The sequence below is a fragment of the Coenobita brevimanus genome, chromosome 115, assembly GCF_032717465.1.
Source record: "Coenobita brevimanus isolate Jiangsu-jjx chromosome 115, ASM3271746v2, whole genome shotgun sequence".
NCBI lineage: Eukaryota > Metazoa > Arthropoda > Malacostraca > Decapoda > Coenobitidae > Coenobita > Coenobita brevimanus.
In genome coordinates, this window is record NC_137068.1 from 948,975 (window position 1) to 963,216 (window position 14,242).

The 14,242-nt window shown below is 40.3% G+C and overlaps 1 protein-coding gene across 1 annotated transcript; it reads left to right on the plus strand.

Moving 5' to 3' along the window:
• The first annotated feature begins 2,819 nt into the window (after positions 1–2,819).
• LOC145418595 (sphingosine kinase 1-like) lies at positions 2,820–13,860 on the plus strand. The gene is made up of 9 exons (XM_080286962.1): positions 2,820–3,189; positions 7,009–7,253; positions 7,667–7,782; positions 8,698–8,800; positions 10,308–10,428; positions 10,994–11,157; positions 11,686–11,890; positions 12,666–12,805; positions 13,678–13,860. The coding sequence occupies exons 1-9, from the start codon at positions 2,820–2,822 to the stop codon at positions 13,858–13,860; spliced, it is 1,647 nt and encodes a 548-aa protein (XP_080143088.1).
• The last annotated feature ends 382 nt before the right edge of the window (positions 13,861–14,242 follow it).

The window sequence follows — 14,242 nt, forward strand, 5'->3', positions numbered from 1 at the left end:
CTATGAAGCGCTCTCTTTCCATGTGACCAATCCTTTCCATGCCTGTGTGTGTGTGTGTCTGTGTGTGTGTGTGTGTGTGTGTGTGTGTGTGTGTGTGTGTGTGTGTGTGTGTGTGTGTCTGTGTAAACATCCTGGCTTTTGTGGCTTCAATTTCCGTTGCCTTTCTTGGAACCAGATCACATAATCCGGGTGCCATCATTTTAATTTAACTTTTGTTTCTCTGCTCCTTTTACCCTATTTTACTATGCCGCTGACGAGGAGCCTACAGGCTGTGGCACTGTGGTTAGGAAACTGTGTGTGTGAGGTGGAGTGGAAGAGGAAGGATGAGATGGGGGGATGGAGTGGAGAGATACTTGAGAGATGGGGGATGAGTTGGATGGAAGGCAGCTAACTGACACAGAACAGGGTGACGTGGAGGCGATGTGTTTATTGTCACCCCTTATGGATTAATGCATCTACGCTAAATACAGTGGACCAATTTAGACCAAAACTGGAACATACTTTGTGTGTGGATTTGGGAAGAAGGGACGCCATTTTCAGATCCTTCAAAGTTCAATGTCACAGGTCAAGATCCTGTATTCTCGTTCCCTAACACCTTTCCTTACCCACTTACTCTAGGGTACGGCTGGCTAAAATCGTTTTGTAGTTTGTTCAGAGTACAGTATGGCTATTTCAGAATGATTTAAGTACCACAGAAGAGTACGACAAGGTGTACGAACTAGGCAAAATAAATCGCTTAGGCAGAGGTGTTAGTGGACTTTCTTATCCAAGGAGAATACGTCAAGGTCAAAGTTCAGTGTCATTTGTACTCTCTTATCACTTCTATACCCTTTCTTCTCTCACTTGGCCCAAAATTGCTGTCTCTCTCTTGAATGCTTAATTGTAACAAGAGATTAACTCCTGAATATGATGCTGGTCATGAAGAAATGCTGTTAAAAGGATGTTGAAGCCATTCTCGTAGTAAGCTGTAGCAAGAGATTAACACCAGAATATGATGCTGGTCACAGAGAAGTGCCACGGAATGGATGCTGAACCACAGTATTGTCTTTTTCTGTCACTGAGCTACGTAAAATAAGCTGCAAAAGGCCGAAAATATAGGCCAAGTTAAGCTGAAAAGAGTATAATTTTCCTGTTAATTTTGCTCTACATTTAGGTATGACGTGCAAAAACGCGACTTAAATCAAGAGTTATGTAGGAGAAAGGGATAAAAAAACAATAGTGCACGGGCAGTAGTAATCAGTTCTTATCATGTTATAACGAAACTATTATCTGTTGTGCATCCTTTTATCTGTCGTAATCTTTTATGTAATAGGAGGCGGTTGGTGAATAGATAGCTACTCATAAAATTACTTATTAGAGGAAATGATGCTTACACATTAAACCAAAACAAGATTGTAACTTGGAATAATTATGAACTCTAGTAAAAGTTACATCACATACAAATTGAATACAGCAAAGTAAACATCTCCAGACTTCAAACGTCGATAAAGTAACTGCTTTCTTCACAAGCGATTACTGTTTGATCAAGTTTGAGAAAACCATGTTGTTTGAATTCCCCGCCGAAAATTAAATCTCCATGTCAACAGAGCACTTGTCATTGGGTCAGGGTTACCAATTTAGCCTACTTTACTAGATATCCAGCGGTTCCATTTAATCACAGATTTTAAAGTCCACCGACAAGAAACTGGGTGATGTTCTTCCGATATTTACACAGCATTAGCTATGCTTTAGAGATTTTAGCCATTTCTCTAACAATTGTCTCGATTTTTTTGCAACACCTGGTTTCTTTGTTGGAATTTATTTCACTGATTGTTGATGATATATTATGTTGCTTTTAATGTGTCACAACAATGATTTCTCAGAAAACAATAGAAAATGCTGAATTCGACGTGTATCTTTGTAACATTGAAAAACATTTTGACTAACTGAGCTTAACCCAGAAGTGAAAATTGACGAGGCACTAAAAATTAAAGAAAATATTACTGATAACACCTGTAGCTCTACCCTCAGTCGCCGAGTGCATGACAAGTTCAATGAGTCCCTGTCTGATACGACTCTCAGTCACTCCAACACACCATCCTCATGCACTTAACCCACACTCCAAAAGCCTTCCACACCTATATTCTCGGGCACTGGGTGAATGTGAATCAATTCCTCAGTAACAGAAAGCGGTGTTCTTCGCCCTTTGGATCAGTTTGACCTCAGCATCTGTAAAACAAGGCTTCTACAATCCGGCCCCTGCAATACATCCATAACCCAGGAAACCATTTACTGTCTGATGCTAACCATAAACCAAGCAAACGGTTGTCTTGTGATGTAGTGGACTTAGACGCTCTAACGTTTTACGTTCGTTCGTTGAAAGATTCCCTGCACATATAGTGCAGGCCGGGCCATACATAAGCCCGGTCAGTGGTGTATGGGCTGATTAAAAAGACAGTAAGTGGGGAGGACAGGACCTGGGGAATGCCCAGCACACACGTCCTGTCTCCTGACTGGCTTTGTGGTACGGTCATTAGGGTTTATATACGAGTTGGTTGGTGCTTATTGTTTGAACAATGCCACCGAGGTTACGTCTTAAATGCCTGAAACGAGTATTCTAGCCCCGGGCCTCTACGCTCCTGAAGAGGCAATGAAGTATGAAGCAATAGAAATGGTTAGGAGAAATATAAGCATCGCAAACCAATGAAACCAAAGAAACATTTACATTTGTTTGTATTTAGCGATAGGCTAAAGATGTGTAAATGAAATTTAGCGACAAATGTGTAGGTGTATTATTTTGCTTCAGTGGCAACTCTGATATCAGTCGACTGTGTGTCGTCATGGAAGGAGGAGGTCATACGATACTTTGGCCACTGGAGGGAAGTTTCAAGCTCTATAAACAGAGAGGGGAGCCATGCAGGATAAGAATAGACGAAAATGGGTTAACTGTGACCAGTGATGGTAGTGAAGGGAGAACTGAGGTGATAAAGGCATCAGATATGGTGGGTTGTGTGTGCATGAAAGCTCCCCCAGAGGAAATTAAGTCACACTCAGCTTATTTCACGATATTTTCTTACCCATTAAACATGAAGAAGAAGAGGAAGAGATTGGCTTTGTGTTTCCAAGTGGACCATAACGACAGCTTCGAGGAAAACTACGGAATCGCTTGTAAATGGAAAGCCGCTGTTTATCATGCAGTGAGAAAGTATGGTATGTTAATTAAGGTTTGATTGACGGTTTTGCGCATTACCGTAGTATGTAGTGGAGATATTTTGGTAGTGACAAAGCAGCTGAAGTCATTATGGCTATTTATAAAGACAAGGTCACCTGCGTTTAAGTAGTATTTTGTGCTTTCTTGTCAACTTTGCTTTATTGCAACTAAAGAGGCTATTTTATATAGATGAAGCTTGAATGTTAGTATACTGTAGAAGTGTAGATATATACCAATTAAGAAAACATTTATTATGCTTTTGGTAGTCGTAGTAGTAGTAGTAGTAGGTGGGGCATTGCCTTTGTATCGGCACCACTTCCTTTGTACAGTAATTTTCTTTTTTTTTTCTTTTTATTGTTATCCTGTGCACTGATTTAGGTTCTTATAATTTCCATAAGGTATTGGTTACTAGATAATTTACTGTCACTGTTTTACTACTGCTACTGTTCTGCAAATATTATGTAGAACAGTCATCTAGTAAGGAAAATGAAGTTTTAAAATATGCCTTAAAAGGTTAAATTGGTGAAAAAGAAATCCATATGAAAAAGGTTATACAAAGAAAATCTGCAGTGTTGGTTATAGATTGCTTTCCTGTCTGTCTTTTGTGTGTTCATTCATCTGTAAAGGCTCCAACATGCTTGCTTGCATCAACCTTGGTCACCTAAGGCAGCATTCCACACTGCACAATTTCTAGAAATCTCTAATCAGCCCCTTTTCCCAGAGGTTGCACTCTGTAACCTTGCCCCAGGTCTTTTTTGGTCTGCCTCTTGCCACTTTACTCTCCCTGTTTGGAAAGAGTTTAAGGAAGGATAAAAAAGAAAAGCACTTGAACAAAAACTAACCGCTTCATTTATCACTGAGGTGCCAGAGAGAGAGAATGCCTTCATGTGGTGGCACTGATATGGCTGGGTGCTGGAGCTGCCCATTTATACAAGCATCCCTCAGTCCCTATCCCCCCAAAGGAGGAGGATGAACTGTGGAAGAATGTACATACTGAAGATTCAATGTATATACAGTGTATCATCCCCCTTGTGGTAATAAAGGCTGCAGGTGTTTTCATAATGGTGATAATTGCCGTGTTTGATGTTGCCATCTTGTACTGTTGCTTCAGTGAGATGTTATGATGATGAAGCCCAGTGCTGTGTATTGTATCTGCAGTATTATGGTCAGACATCTTAATCCTGGAAGGGGTAGCCACAAATGAATCGCCTACCTACCCTCCACCATCACATTGCCATCCCTCCAACTCCCCCCCCCCTATATTTCTCACTATTATGGTACAGTACATCTCTCCTCAGTCTCCCCCTTCACCTTACCTTCAACTCACTCCCCCCTCATCTCACACACCTCTCCGTTCCATCCCTCCATCTCTTTCCCAGTCTCCCCATCCACCTCACTCATGCATAGGAGGCTTCACACTTCTAATCAGTCTCTCATGGAGTACTTCATTGTCTCCAGATGGCCAGACTATATTTTAATGCTTTCGAGCACATCCATAGCAAAGTCACAATGCACCTTCACTTCCTCACATGTCTCTCTTTATCTGTGTAACTCCACCTAATGGGAGCCTAATGTATCGTACCTACCTATCCCTTGTGTTGATAAGGAGTACGGGTGTTTTCATGATGTGGTGATAATTGCTTTATTTGTTGATGCTATCTCAGAAAGTTGGATCAATGAGATATTATGATAGACCCTAGCACTGTCATGCTTTAGTTTTGTAGTGGTGATTCATTCATTCATTGCCAGACGCCACGTATCCCAAACAGGGTGGCCAAGGGCTTAGAGTTAATTGTTTTACAGGGAGGGGCACTAATCCTCCACCAACCCCACTTGACACGTAGGGATGCCAACAGCATCTGGTGTTCCCAGGCGGTCACCCATCCAAGTACTAACCAGACCCAACGTTGCTTAAATGGTTCACTATATTTTTTCCACCATTCAAGGGTAACAGACTGGTCATATTTGTCATAATTATTGGGAACAGGTAGTCTAGTCCAGGTCCCCAGCGCTTTTGCTCGGACAGTATTGGTTTACTGTTTCAGTCTGATGATGATGAATTTTTTTACTTTTAGATTTTTCATTTCTTCCTGTATTGCATCAGTTATTATTTTCTTTCATTACCTCTGCCATGGAGGTTATATCTAGTTTGGTTTGTTTGTCTAGCCTGATCTGTAGCTCTGTCTAGTTTGGTTTTCTTAGCAACATTGTGGACAAACTGCATGATGTAGCCCTTACAGATCAGTTGGTTGAGATCTTATGCAATTGACTTGAGGAGTGGAGTGTTCAGTTCTTCCCAAGGGCTGTTGGTTAATGTCAGGAGGGGGATCTATTTGCAAAGTGCTACAGTACACACTCCGACAAAAGACCTCAGCATACCGTAAGGGCAATTCTTGGTGTAAAACTCCATCATCGTCTTCTTCCTGTTAAGTTAAAAAACGACATCATCATCATCATTGTCACCGTCATCATCATTGTCATCTTCATCATCATCATTATCATCATCTTTTTTCTTTTTAACCACAACTCACAGAAAAATTGGAATGCACCACTGATATATAAAGATATCCTAGATGTTTTTTTTGTGTACCTGGAGTATATGTGTTCTCAGTGACCTTGCAGTCAAAGTTATCAGAAATTATCTTAGGTCAGAGATAGCTGTAGTGTTTTGTGGAAAAAATTGGAATGCACCAGCGATATATAAAGATATCCTGAATGTTTTTTTTGTGTACCTGGAGTATATGTGTTCTCAGTGACCTTGCAGTCAAGGTTATCAAAAAATTATCTTAGGTCAGAGATAACTGTAGTGTTTGCTTTCATATCAATCTTTCACATAATCATTACAGATACTAGGTAGCTATTTTTATTGCATGTACTAATGGTAGCAGCGATATAACTGGGTCATTTAACTGCCTGGTTATACAAACATCCCTCAACTCGCTCACCATCCCCTAATAAGAGGATGGTGGACTGCAGGATGAGGACAACTTCAGTCTGCAATCTAATGAGTTTACCCTTCAGATGAACCTGAGGCTGCAACTATTACTACTACTACTGCTACTACTACCACTACTACTACTACTACTACCACTACTACTACTGCTACCACTACTACTACTGCTACTACTACTACCATCACTGTTAACACTTATTGTGTTCCACTACAACAGTTTACCATCCACAGTGATAATCATTATAAATTTACGGCACGGTAATAATCGGTTACTGTACATGACATACATTACCTAACAGGAGATAAAACCAGGGTCTATCTCACAATGATAAGATATCTTACTGTGATGGACATGGTTGTATTTTTGTAGGGGGTTGTTATGAATGAGTAATAGGCAAGTTTTTATGCTTCCTCAGGTAAATAAAATAGCAGTCTTAGGCATCCTTTGGGGGGTTTGAAGGTTGGTTAATCAACTTCATTTTATTTTTTGTCATCTTCAAATGATTTTATTTAGTATGAGAGTCTTTTTGACTTAAAAGGGTTAGACACAACTTTCATTAACACTTCATTTTTTGGGAACTAATTTGTGCTTAATTGTGGCCTAGTAGGCTAAGACACTCCAGCCAGATGTAGCTAATACATGTGTCTATGTACAGTATAGCCAAATGCCATAATCCTGTAATGAGTGGCCACAACAAATAATGTCTATGTTACCCTGTCGTCTGCCATCAGGGTGTCCTTCCTCCAGCTCACACACCCATTCCTTATACCATATATCTCTCTCCAACCCTATTCCTCCACCCCCTCCTTGGTACATTTCCATGCAGCCTGTAACCTTCACCAGTTTCATTTTCTTCTCATTCAGGTATCACAGAACCACAAATAGACCACAGCAAGAAGCTCCTCATACTCATCAACCCAAACTCAGGTCCCGGCAAGGCTCGTCAGGTGTTTAGACGACAAGTAGCGGGTGTGCTGGGGGAGGGGGAGGTGAAGTATGAGGTATTGGTAACAGAGAGGGCCAACCATGCCCACGAGATTGTTCGCAGCCTCGACCTCACCACGTACTCGGGGATTGTGATACTCTCTGGAGATGGCCTGCTGTATGAAGTAAGTATGTGGATATTCTTCAGAGTCAGTGTTGGAGCATTAATTCTGTTGGGTACTGTACTGAGAACTGCACTAGTATTCATTAACAAACTGTACAGTACCTGTAATTAATTTTATTTATTCAATAACTCAAGCCTACAACATCAGATGATGATAATAATCATGACTCGACTGTCTGCCACTGTAAATATTTCAGTATGCCACTTGGAACCACCATTGTCTGTACTAATCCATGTAGAGCACTAGTGTCGGAACCTTTAGTAACGTTTTACATTTTGCCATTCCCCTCTCTTCAAGCTAAGCTTTGAAGTTATTTCTTAATTTGGGAATTGGGAAAAGGGTGAGGTGTTGATGAAGTTGGTGAAAGTAAATATATACCTCTACCTGTATTTTTTTTTTTTTTTTTGCACAAGGTGTACAATGGGCTGCTGCAGAGATCAGACTGGGAGGAGGCCATTCAGTTTCCTGTGGGCATCATACCAGGAGGCTCAGGCAATGGCCTGGCTCGCTCCATTGCTCACTGGCTTAGGTAATGATGCTAGCACATAATTATGACAGCTTGCTTTGTGTAACTTTCCATGTGGTTAGTATACATTTATATTTAGAGTACCGTAGGCATTGTAACTAGCGTGTAATATTGAAGGGTAACTAATATGAAAGAGAACTGTATGATATATTGAGAATCCTTGCAGCAGTGTAACTAATCTCAGCCTTATATCATCTGGAATAAATAAACTGTATCATAGATTTCCTTAAGGGTAACCAGTAATTTTGTCTTTCGATCTTCTTAACCCCTACGGTATGGTGGTGCAGTGCTTTAGTTAATTCTTACTGCTAACAAGTATTTAACTTAGGAGGGCCATGTGGTAGTAAATGGTTAATGAAAGACTAAATCTAACCACCAGTCCCTGAGGTATGTCTTAAATTGAACTAAATCAGGATGAGATAGAAGTACAGTAGATGGTAATTGTCTCTGAGTTGAGGGGATTGAGGGTAACTATAATCAGTATGTTTTCCCCTGACAAATGGGCCACCTCATGACTTGATTGCATGGAATTTGATGAACTTTTGTTATGAGGTCGGAGTCTGTTTCATTACTAAAGCTCTTTCACTTTGACTAGGTGGAGATACACGTCATTTTGCAGCTCATATCTAATAGAATAAGACAGTACTATGGATTTAGATCCCTCCCATAGCACTTCTTCATGACTAGCAGCACATTCTAGCATTTATCTCATATTAAGTCTGCATTAGGGATGGAGAGATGAAAGTTTTACGCCTAGTTGAAGTGAACGGAGTATAGTAAGACGGACCCTCTAGTATAACAACTCTTGGGCATCAACTGACCTGGAAGGGGTTATAGATCTAGTTGAGGTCAAAACAAACTCTCTGTAGTGGAATTATATCCTTTCACCGTCCATTTTGCCCCATCTCCTTCCCCCAGTGAACCCTATCACGCCAATCCCGTCCTGGTCTCCACCCTCAACATTGTATACGGCCACCTCTCACCCATGGACTTGGTCTTGTTTGAGACTGCAGACAGGAAAGTATGTTCAGTTACTTTTTCCTGTGCCTTCATGTGTTGCAGTTTGTGCTGATAACATGATGATGCTTCCTTACAGGTATTATTTTTCGTTGCATCTGTGTTATACTGTAGTTAAGTAAACCCCTTTCTTTTACTGTAGTTGAGTAAGCCCTCTTCTTTTGCAGGGGTATGTCACGTGAACACCCACAAGAAATGAGCATCCGTGAAACAATGAAGCCCTTATAAACAGGGATCACAAAGGTCAAATTTAACTGTGTAATGACCTAAAAACCATAGTGACCTAAAATAACACCAGACATTAAAATATACATGTTTGAAGTGTATTTGAAATCTGCATGTTTGAAATGTATTTTGAGTCACTTTAGCAACAAGTTCTGTTAAGGTTTCCCGGAATGCACCTTAAGCTTGTGTATTTTGTGATGGTTTACTCACCTATGAAAAAATGCAACAGGTGAAGTCGATTGCTGGAAAAGATGAGGGCTGGCTATATTATGCTTTGTGGTACACTGTATATATATTTATCCTCTTGACTTAGGTGAAATATTAACGAGACTTTTGTCCGCATTTGTACAAAGCCATTCAGAAAGGACATAATAAACCTCCCAATTTTATTCAGCCTTGGAGATATCATTACTTGGGAGGGGGTTAGAAACAGTGTCCGTTAACCCTTTTACAACTAAATATCTCTCAGTAGGGCCCCCCAGATCACCTGAGAGTATTGAGAGTAGATTAAAAAAAAAGTTTTTGAGTTAAGGGGTTAATTGCTTCTGTCTGTGTTATATCAGATGTATTTTTGACTACCTTTCTCTGCTATTTTGTACAACTGTTTTCATGTGTGGTATATATAATACTGGTATTTTGACTTTGGCTGTCTGGCTTTTAACTTGCTGTAACTAAAGAGTGCGTAGTTGAGTAATCCTTTGTGACTGGAGTATGTCATGGTAAAAGTTGGTTATTAAGCAAGCAGTCAGTTAGGGATTAAATTATAACACAGATTCATTAATGAGATGTTTGGGAAAGTACAGAGTATGAACATTTATGTTTGTAGTGATTTTTATGTCCTTTAAAATCGTTTTCCATTAAAATGTAAAAAAGCACTAACAGAATGATATTTTAACTATAAATACACATTTGGGAAGGAATGTTGGAAAACAGCATGTGGTAGGGGACTCATATTTGCACTTGCCAACAATATCAATGTTATTTCTTTAATAAAATGCATTGTTGAAAGGTCTTTTTTGTTCTGTAATTGAGGGGAAACCACAGATGAGATGGAGGCATGGAGTGGAGAGATATATGAGAGGGTTTGTGAGTTGCAGGGAGGACATCCAAGTGGCAGAGGACAGGGTGACATGGAGTCACGTGGTTTGTGGCCACCTCTTACTGGATTAGGTGCCTGGCGGTAGGTAGATAGATAGGGAGGATTTGGTCGTACAGTATAGGGAAACACTTTCATATTTAGCTTATTACCAGTAACCTGTCCCTGTTTTTGTCCTTCCTTCCCCTAGAGAATACTGTCCTTCCTGTCAGTGGGCTTTGGCATCATCTCTGACATTGACATTGAGAGTGAGCGGCTAAGGATCATCGGAGAGTCGAGATTTGCCGTCTGGGCTGTGGCCAGAGTTGCCAGTAAGCTGGTTTACTATAGTTCTTTCACTTCAACTTGGCACAAATTTATGTTCCTGGCTGGTTTACTGTAGTCCTTTCACTTTAAATTGGCCCAAATTTTCATTTGTATCCATTAGTTAAGTCCAGCTGTTACAGATTCATTATAAAGTGAGAACACTTACACTGTACTCCATTGTATAAATTTTTTTTTCCTTCCAAGATATAGATACTTTTTAAAGGTATTGTCAATTACTGTATGCAGGAATAGTTATGCTTTGCAGATTTTATACAGTTTTTAGCTTTGCAGTACATTGTACTGTAATGGATTTGATACTTAAGATAGAATTCCATGCTTTCTTGAAGTATCATTAAATATATTGTGTCCAGACAACTCAGAATGAAGGGATCTTGAATTAGGCTTTCTTTTGTTCTTATATTCTTGAAAGGGATGACTTTTCTGGCTTTTTGCCTTTGTTTCTTCTTTCTTTGCATGAAGGAAAAAAGAAAATCACAGAATATTCTTATTTTGGTAAGTTACACACGTGTTTGAACCGTTTTCATTTACAGTTCTCTCCGTTTTTAACAGATCTAAGAAAATACCACGCCAGGATATCGTTCAAGCGTGTCACACCATCGCACTCAACCACAACCTCAAGAGTGAAACCAGTGTTAGAACGCTCACAGACTGTCCAGGAAGAGAGAAGGGAATCACATGAACATATACTCAAGAGCAGGAGTGTTGAGCTGCAGGTAAGGGGAAAGAAAAGAGAAGAAACACAGGGTTGAATTTTAAGTGACTTTTCTTTCATGGGAAGTATTTTCTTTACTCTGTTCCATGTATAAATAATGGTTCTTTTACCATTTAATCTCTTGATGAAAACAGATGAATGCAGAAACTGACAGGGTAAATGTAGATGTGGGGAAAGACCTACATGAACCTAACACAGATCCTGTACACCAGTACTATAACCAAGTAAATAGAAGTAAAGTATAGTTCATTCCTCTGAACTAGGTGGAGAGTTTTGTCTTTTAGCATCTTTTTTAATGTAGGTTAATGGCAGAATAAGACAATACTATGACCATACATCCTTCCCATAGAACTTCCTTGTGACCAGCACCATATTCTAGTGTCTGTCTCATTATACAACTCAGTATACAAAATGGAGAGATGACAGAATTAAAGCAAGTTGAAATGAACAGGGTATAGGTAAATCTTCCTGCCTATCTACCATTTGCCAGATGTCTTGATCACTTAAACCCAGTACTATAATATTTCAGGGTGATGAAGTGTGTGAGTCATTCCTAGAGCAAAGCTGTTCTGTAAATATGGTAGACGCTCAAGAGCTGCCAGTGAGGAATAGCTTAATTAGAAATGAAGCTGGTCAGCAGAGTGAGGAGAGTCAGAGTAATGGGACTGACAGAAGCGGATTTACGATTCCCCCTCTGGATCAGCCGGTACCCGATGATTGGGAGACCATGGAAGGTAAGTAAGGGAAGAAAGATGTGTGAAAATGCTTTATACTATACTGTAGTCCAGCATCACACCTTGTGGTAAAAAATAGAAGTTGCAATGGTGATGGTGGTGGTGATGATGATGATGATGTTGAATAAAGAAGTTGCAGTGATGATTATGATGTTAAGAATGGGAGGGACAATGATGATGATAAAATAGTTTGCTGTGATGATGATGGTTATGAAAATAAAAGTTGCAGTGATGCTGATGATGATGAAAATAGATGTCGCAATGATGATTATGATAATGGTGATGATGATGATGTTAAAAGTGGAAGTTACAATGATGATAAAAATAGTTTGCTTTGATGATGATGATTATAAAAGTAAAAGTTACTATGATGATGATGGTGATACTAATAGAAGGTGCAGTGATGATGATGATGATTGTAATGATGATGGTAATGATGATGATGATGATGATTGTGATGGTGACAACTGTTGGTATGTGCACAATATTTCACCAGATTATCTTATTATGTGTGTGCTGGTGTACTCTATTGGATATGTTTATGTGAAGCTGCAGAATGTGTGACTCTATCTGATACGTTTATACGAAGCTACAGAATGTGGTAAAAGTTTTTGATGTATCAGATAGAGCCAGGATTCTGGGGGCTTGAATGATGAGTGAATGGAAGTGTGACTCATTGGACTGGGCAAACTTGGGCTGTTGTTACTCTTCACCCTGCCATAGGGTGGGAAAGGAGGTCCGGATGATGATGATGATGTGCTGGTGTGCATTTCAGACAATTTTGTGATGGTGTACACGTGCTACCACAGCCACATCAGCACTGACGTGTTCCTTGCCCCTGATGCTCGGCCTGATGATGGATGTATGTGGATGATTTCACTCGGAAGCACCACACCAAAGTCAACAATTGCAAGGGTAGGTTGTGGATGGAGAATGAGAGACTGACTAGAAGAGTGCATGTGAGCGAGGTGGAGGGGGAGAGAGAGATGCCAAGGATGAGATGGAGGAATGTAGAGGCTAGGTATATGCGAGAGGTGTGAGTTGGAGGGAAGGCACCCAAAGGGCAGAAGACAAGGCAACATGGAGGTGATTTATTTGTGGCCACCCCTTACAGGATTAAGACATTTGGGTGTAGATAGATAGGTACTGCATCCATCCATCCATTATATACTTTTTTTTTTTTTTTGCCTCATCAGAAGCACAGGGGTCTGAAGATAGGCTGCTCATTCCAAACATTCAATGCGAGGGTGAGCTGCCTTGCTCATCCTTGAGTGGCATTATGTGAGCAGTAAGCTTTAACCTGATTGAGCCCTTACAAGCTCACTTTGTTAAATGATAATAATGTGGTTTCCGGGATTACAAGAAACCATTTGGCTTGTCACTTAGTGTAGAGGTACCTTTAGCTTGCACTACACTGAGTAAGTAGTTGTTGAGCACCCCCATATACCACAGAGCAAGAATAAACCAATTAACACATCATCTCATTGAAGGGGTTAAGGTTGTTGTTGTTGTGGAAGCTGCACTCTTTTTGAATATGTTCCCCACAGACATCAGTCTGTAGCAGTTCAGTCCAACTGTTATAGATTTTTCATGAATGGAGGACACCTGTAATCTGGTATATGGAATTTTTACAAATTTAAATTGTTGCTTTTTCTCCCCTTGTTCGTCATATGTATTAAAAAAAAAAAAAAAAAAATTGCTCCACTCAGGGTTAGTGCCACCACATGTAGGCTTATCTACATGGCAGGGGTTGAAGGAAAAGAATTAAACGTCTTGTAATATTGCAGCTGCTCCTGGGTATCGACGGCAGCCACCTGAATCTGCCTGGGGTTGAGATCATCCAAGTGTCAGCACTGAGGATTGAGCCGCTGTGTGCCAAGGGTTGCCTCACAGTGGATGGGGAGGTTGTACCGTGGGCCCCAATGCAGTGTGAGGTGCTGGCAAAGAGAGGACGCATCATGACAAGGTAGAATAGTGGCGGAATTCTGTGAGTGGTAGAAACGGTAGAATAGTGAGATTAGTAGGAGAACGACAGTAGAACAGTGGCAGAAGTGAGAACAGTAGTAGAACAGTAGTTAAACAGTGGCAGAAATGGTAGAACATTACAAGTCTTAAAGCAGTGGTAGCATAGTGGTATCCTAGATGGGGAGGTGGTACAGTGGATGTCACTAGTGTGAGATGCTGGCCAAGAGAGGATGTATACACTGTACCAGTAGACTAGTAGCCTTTTATATAGAGCCTAAGGTATCCCAGTAGTGTTTGGATGTAGATAATGCATACAGGGAGATCCTAGCTTATGCCCTCTAATGGTTCTGTTTGAGAAAGCTACAGAAGTTGAATAGTACATCAAAA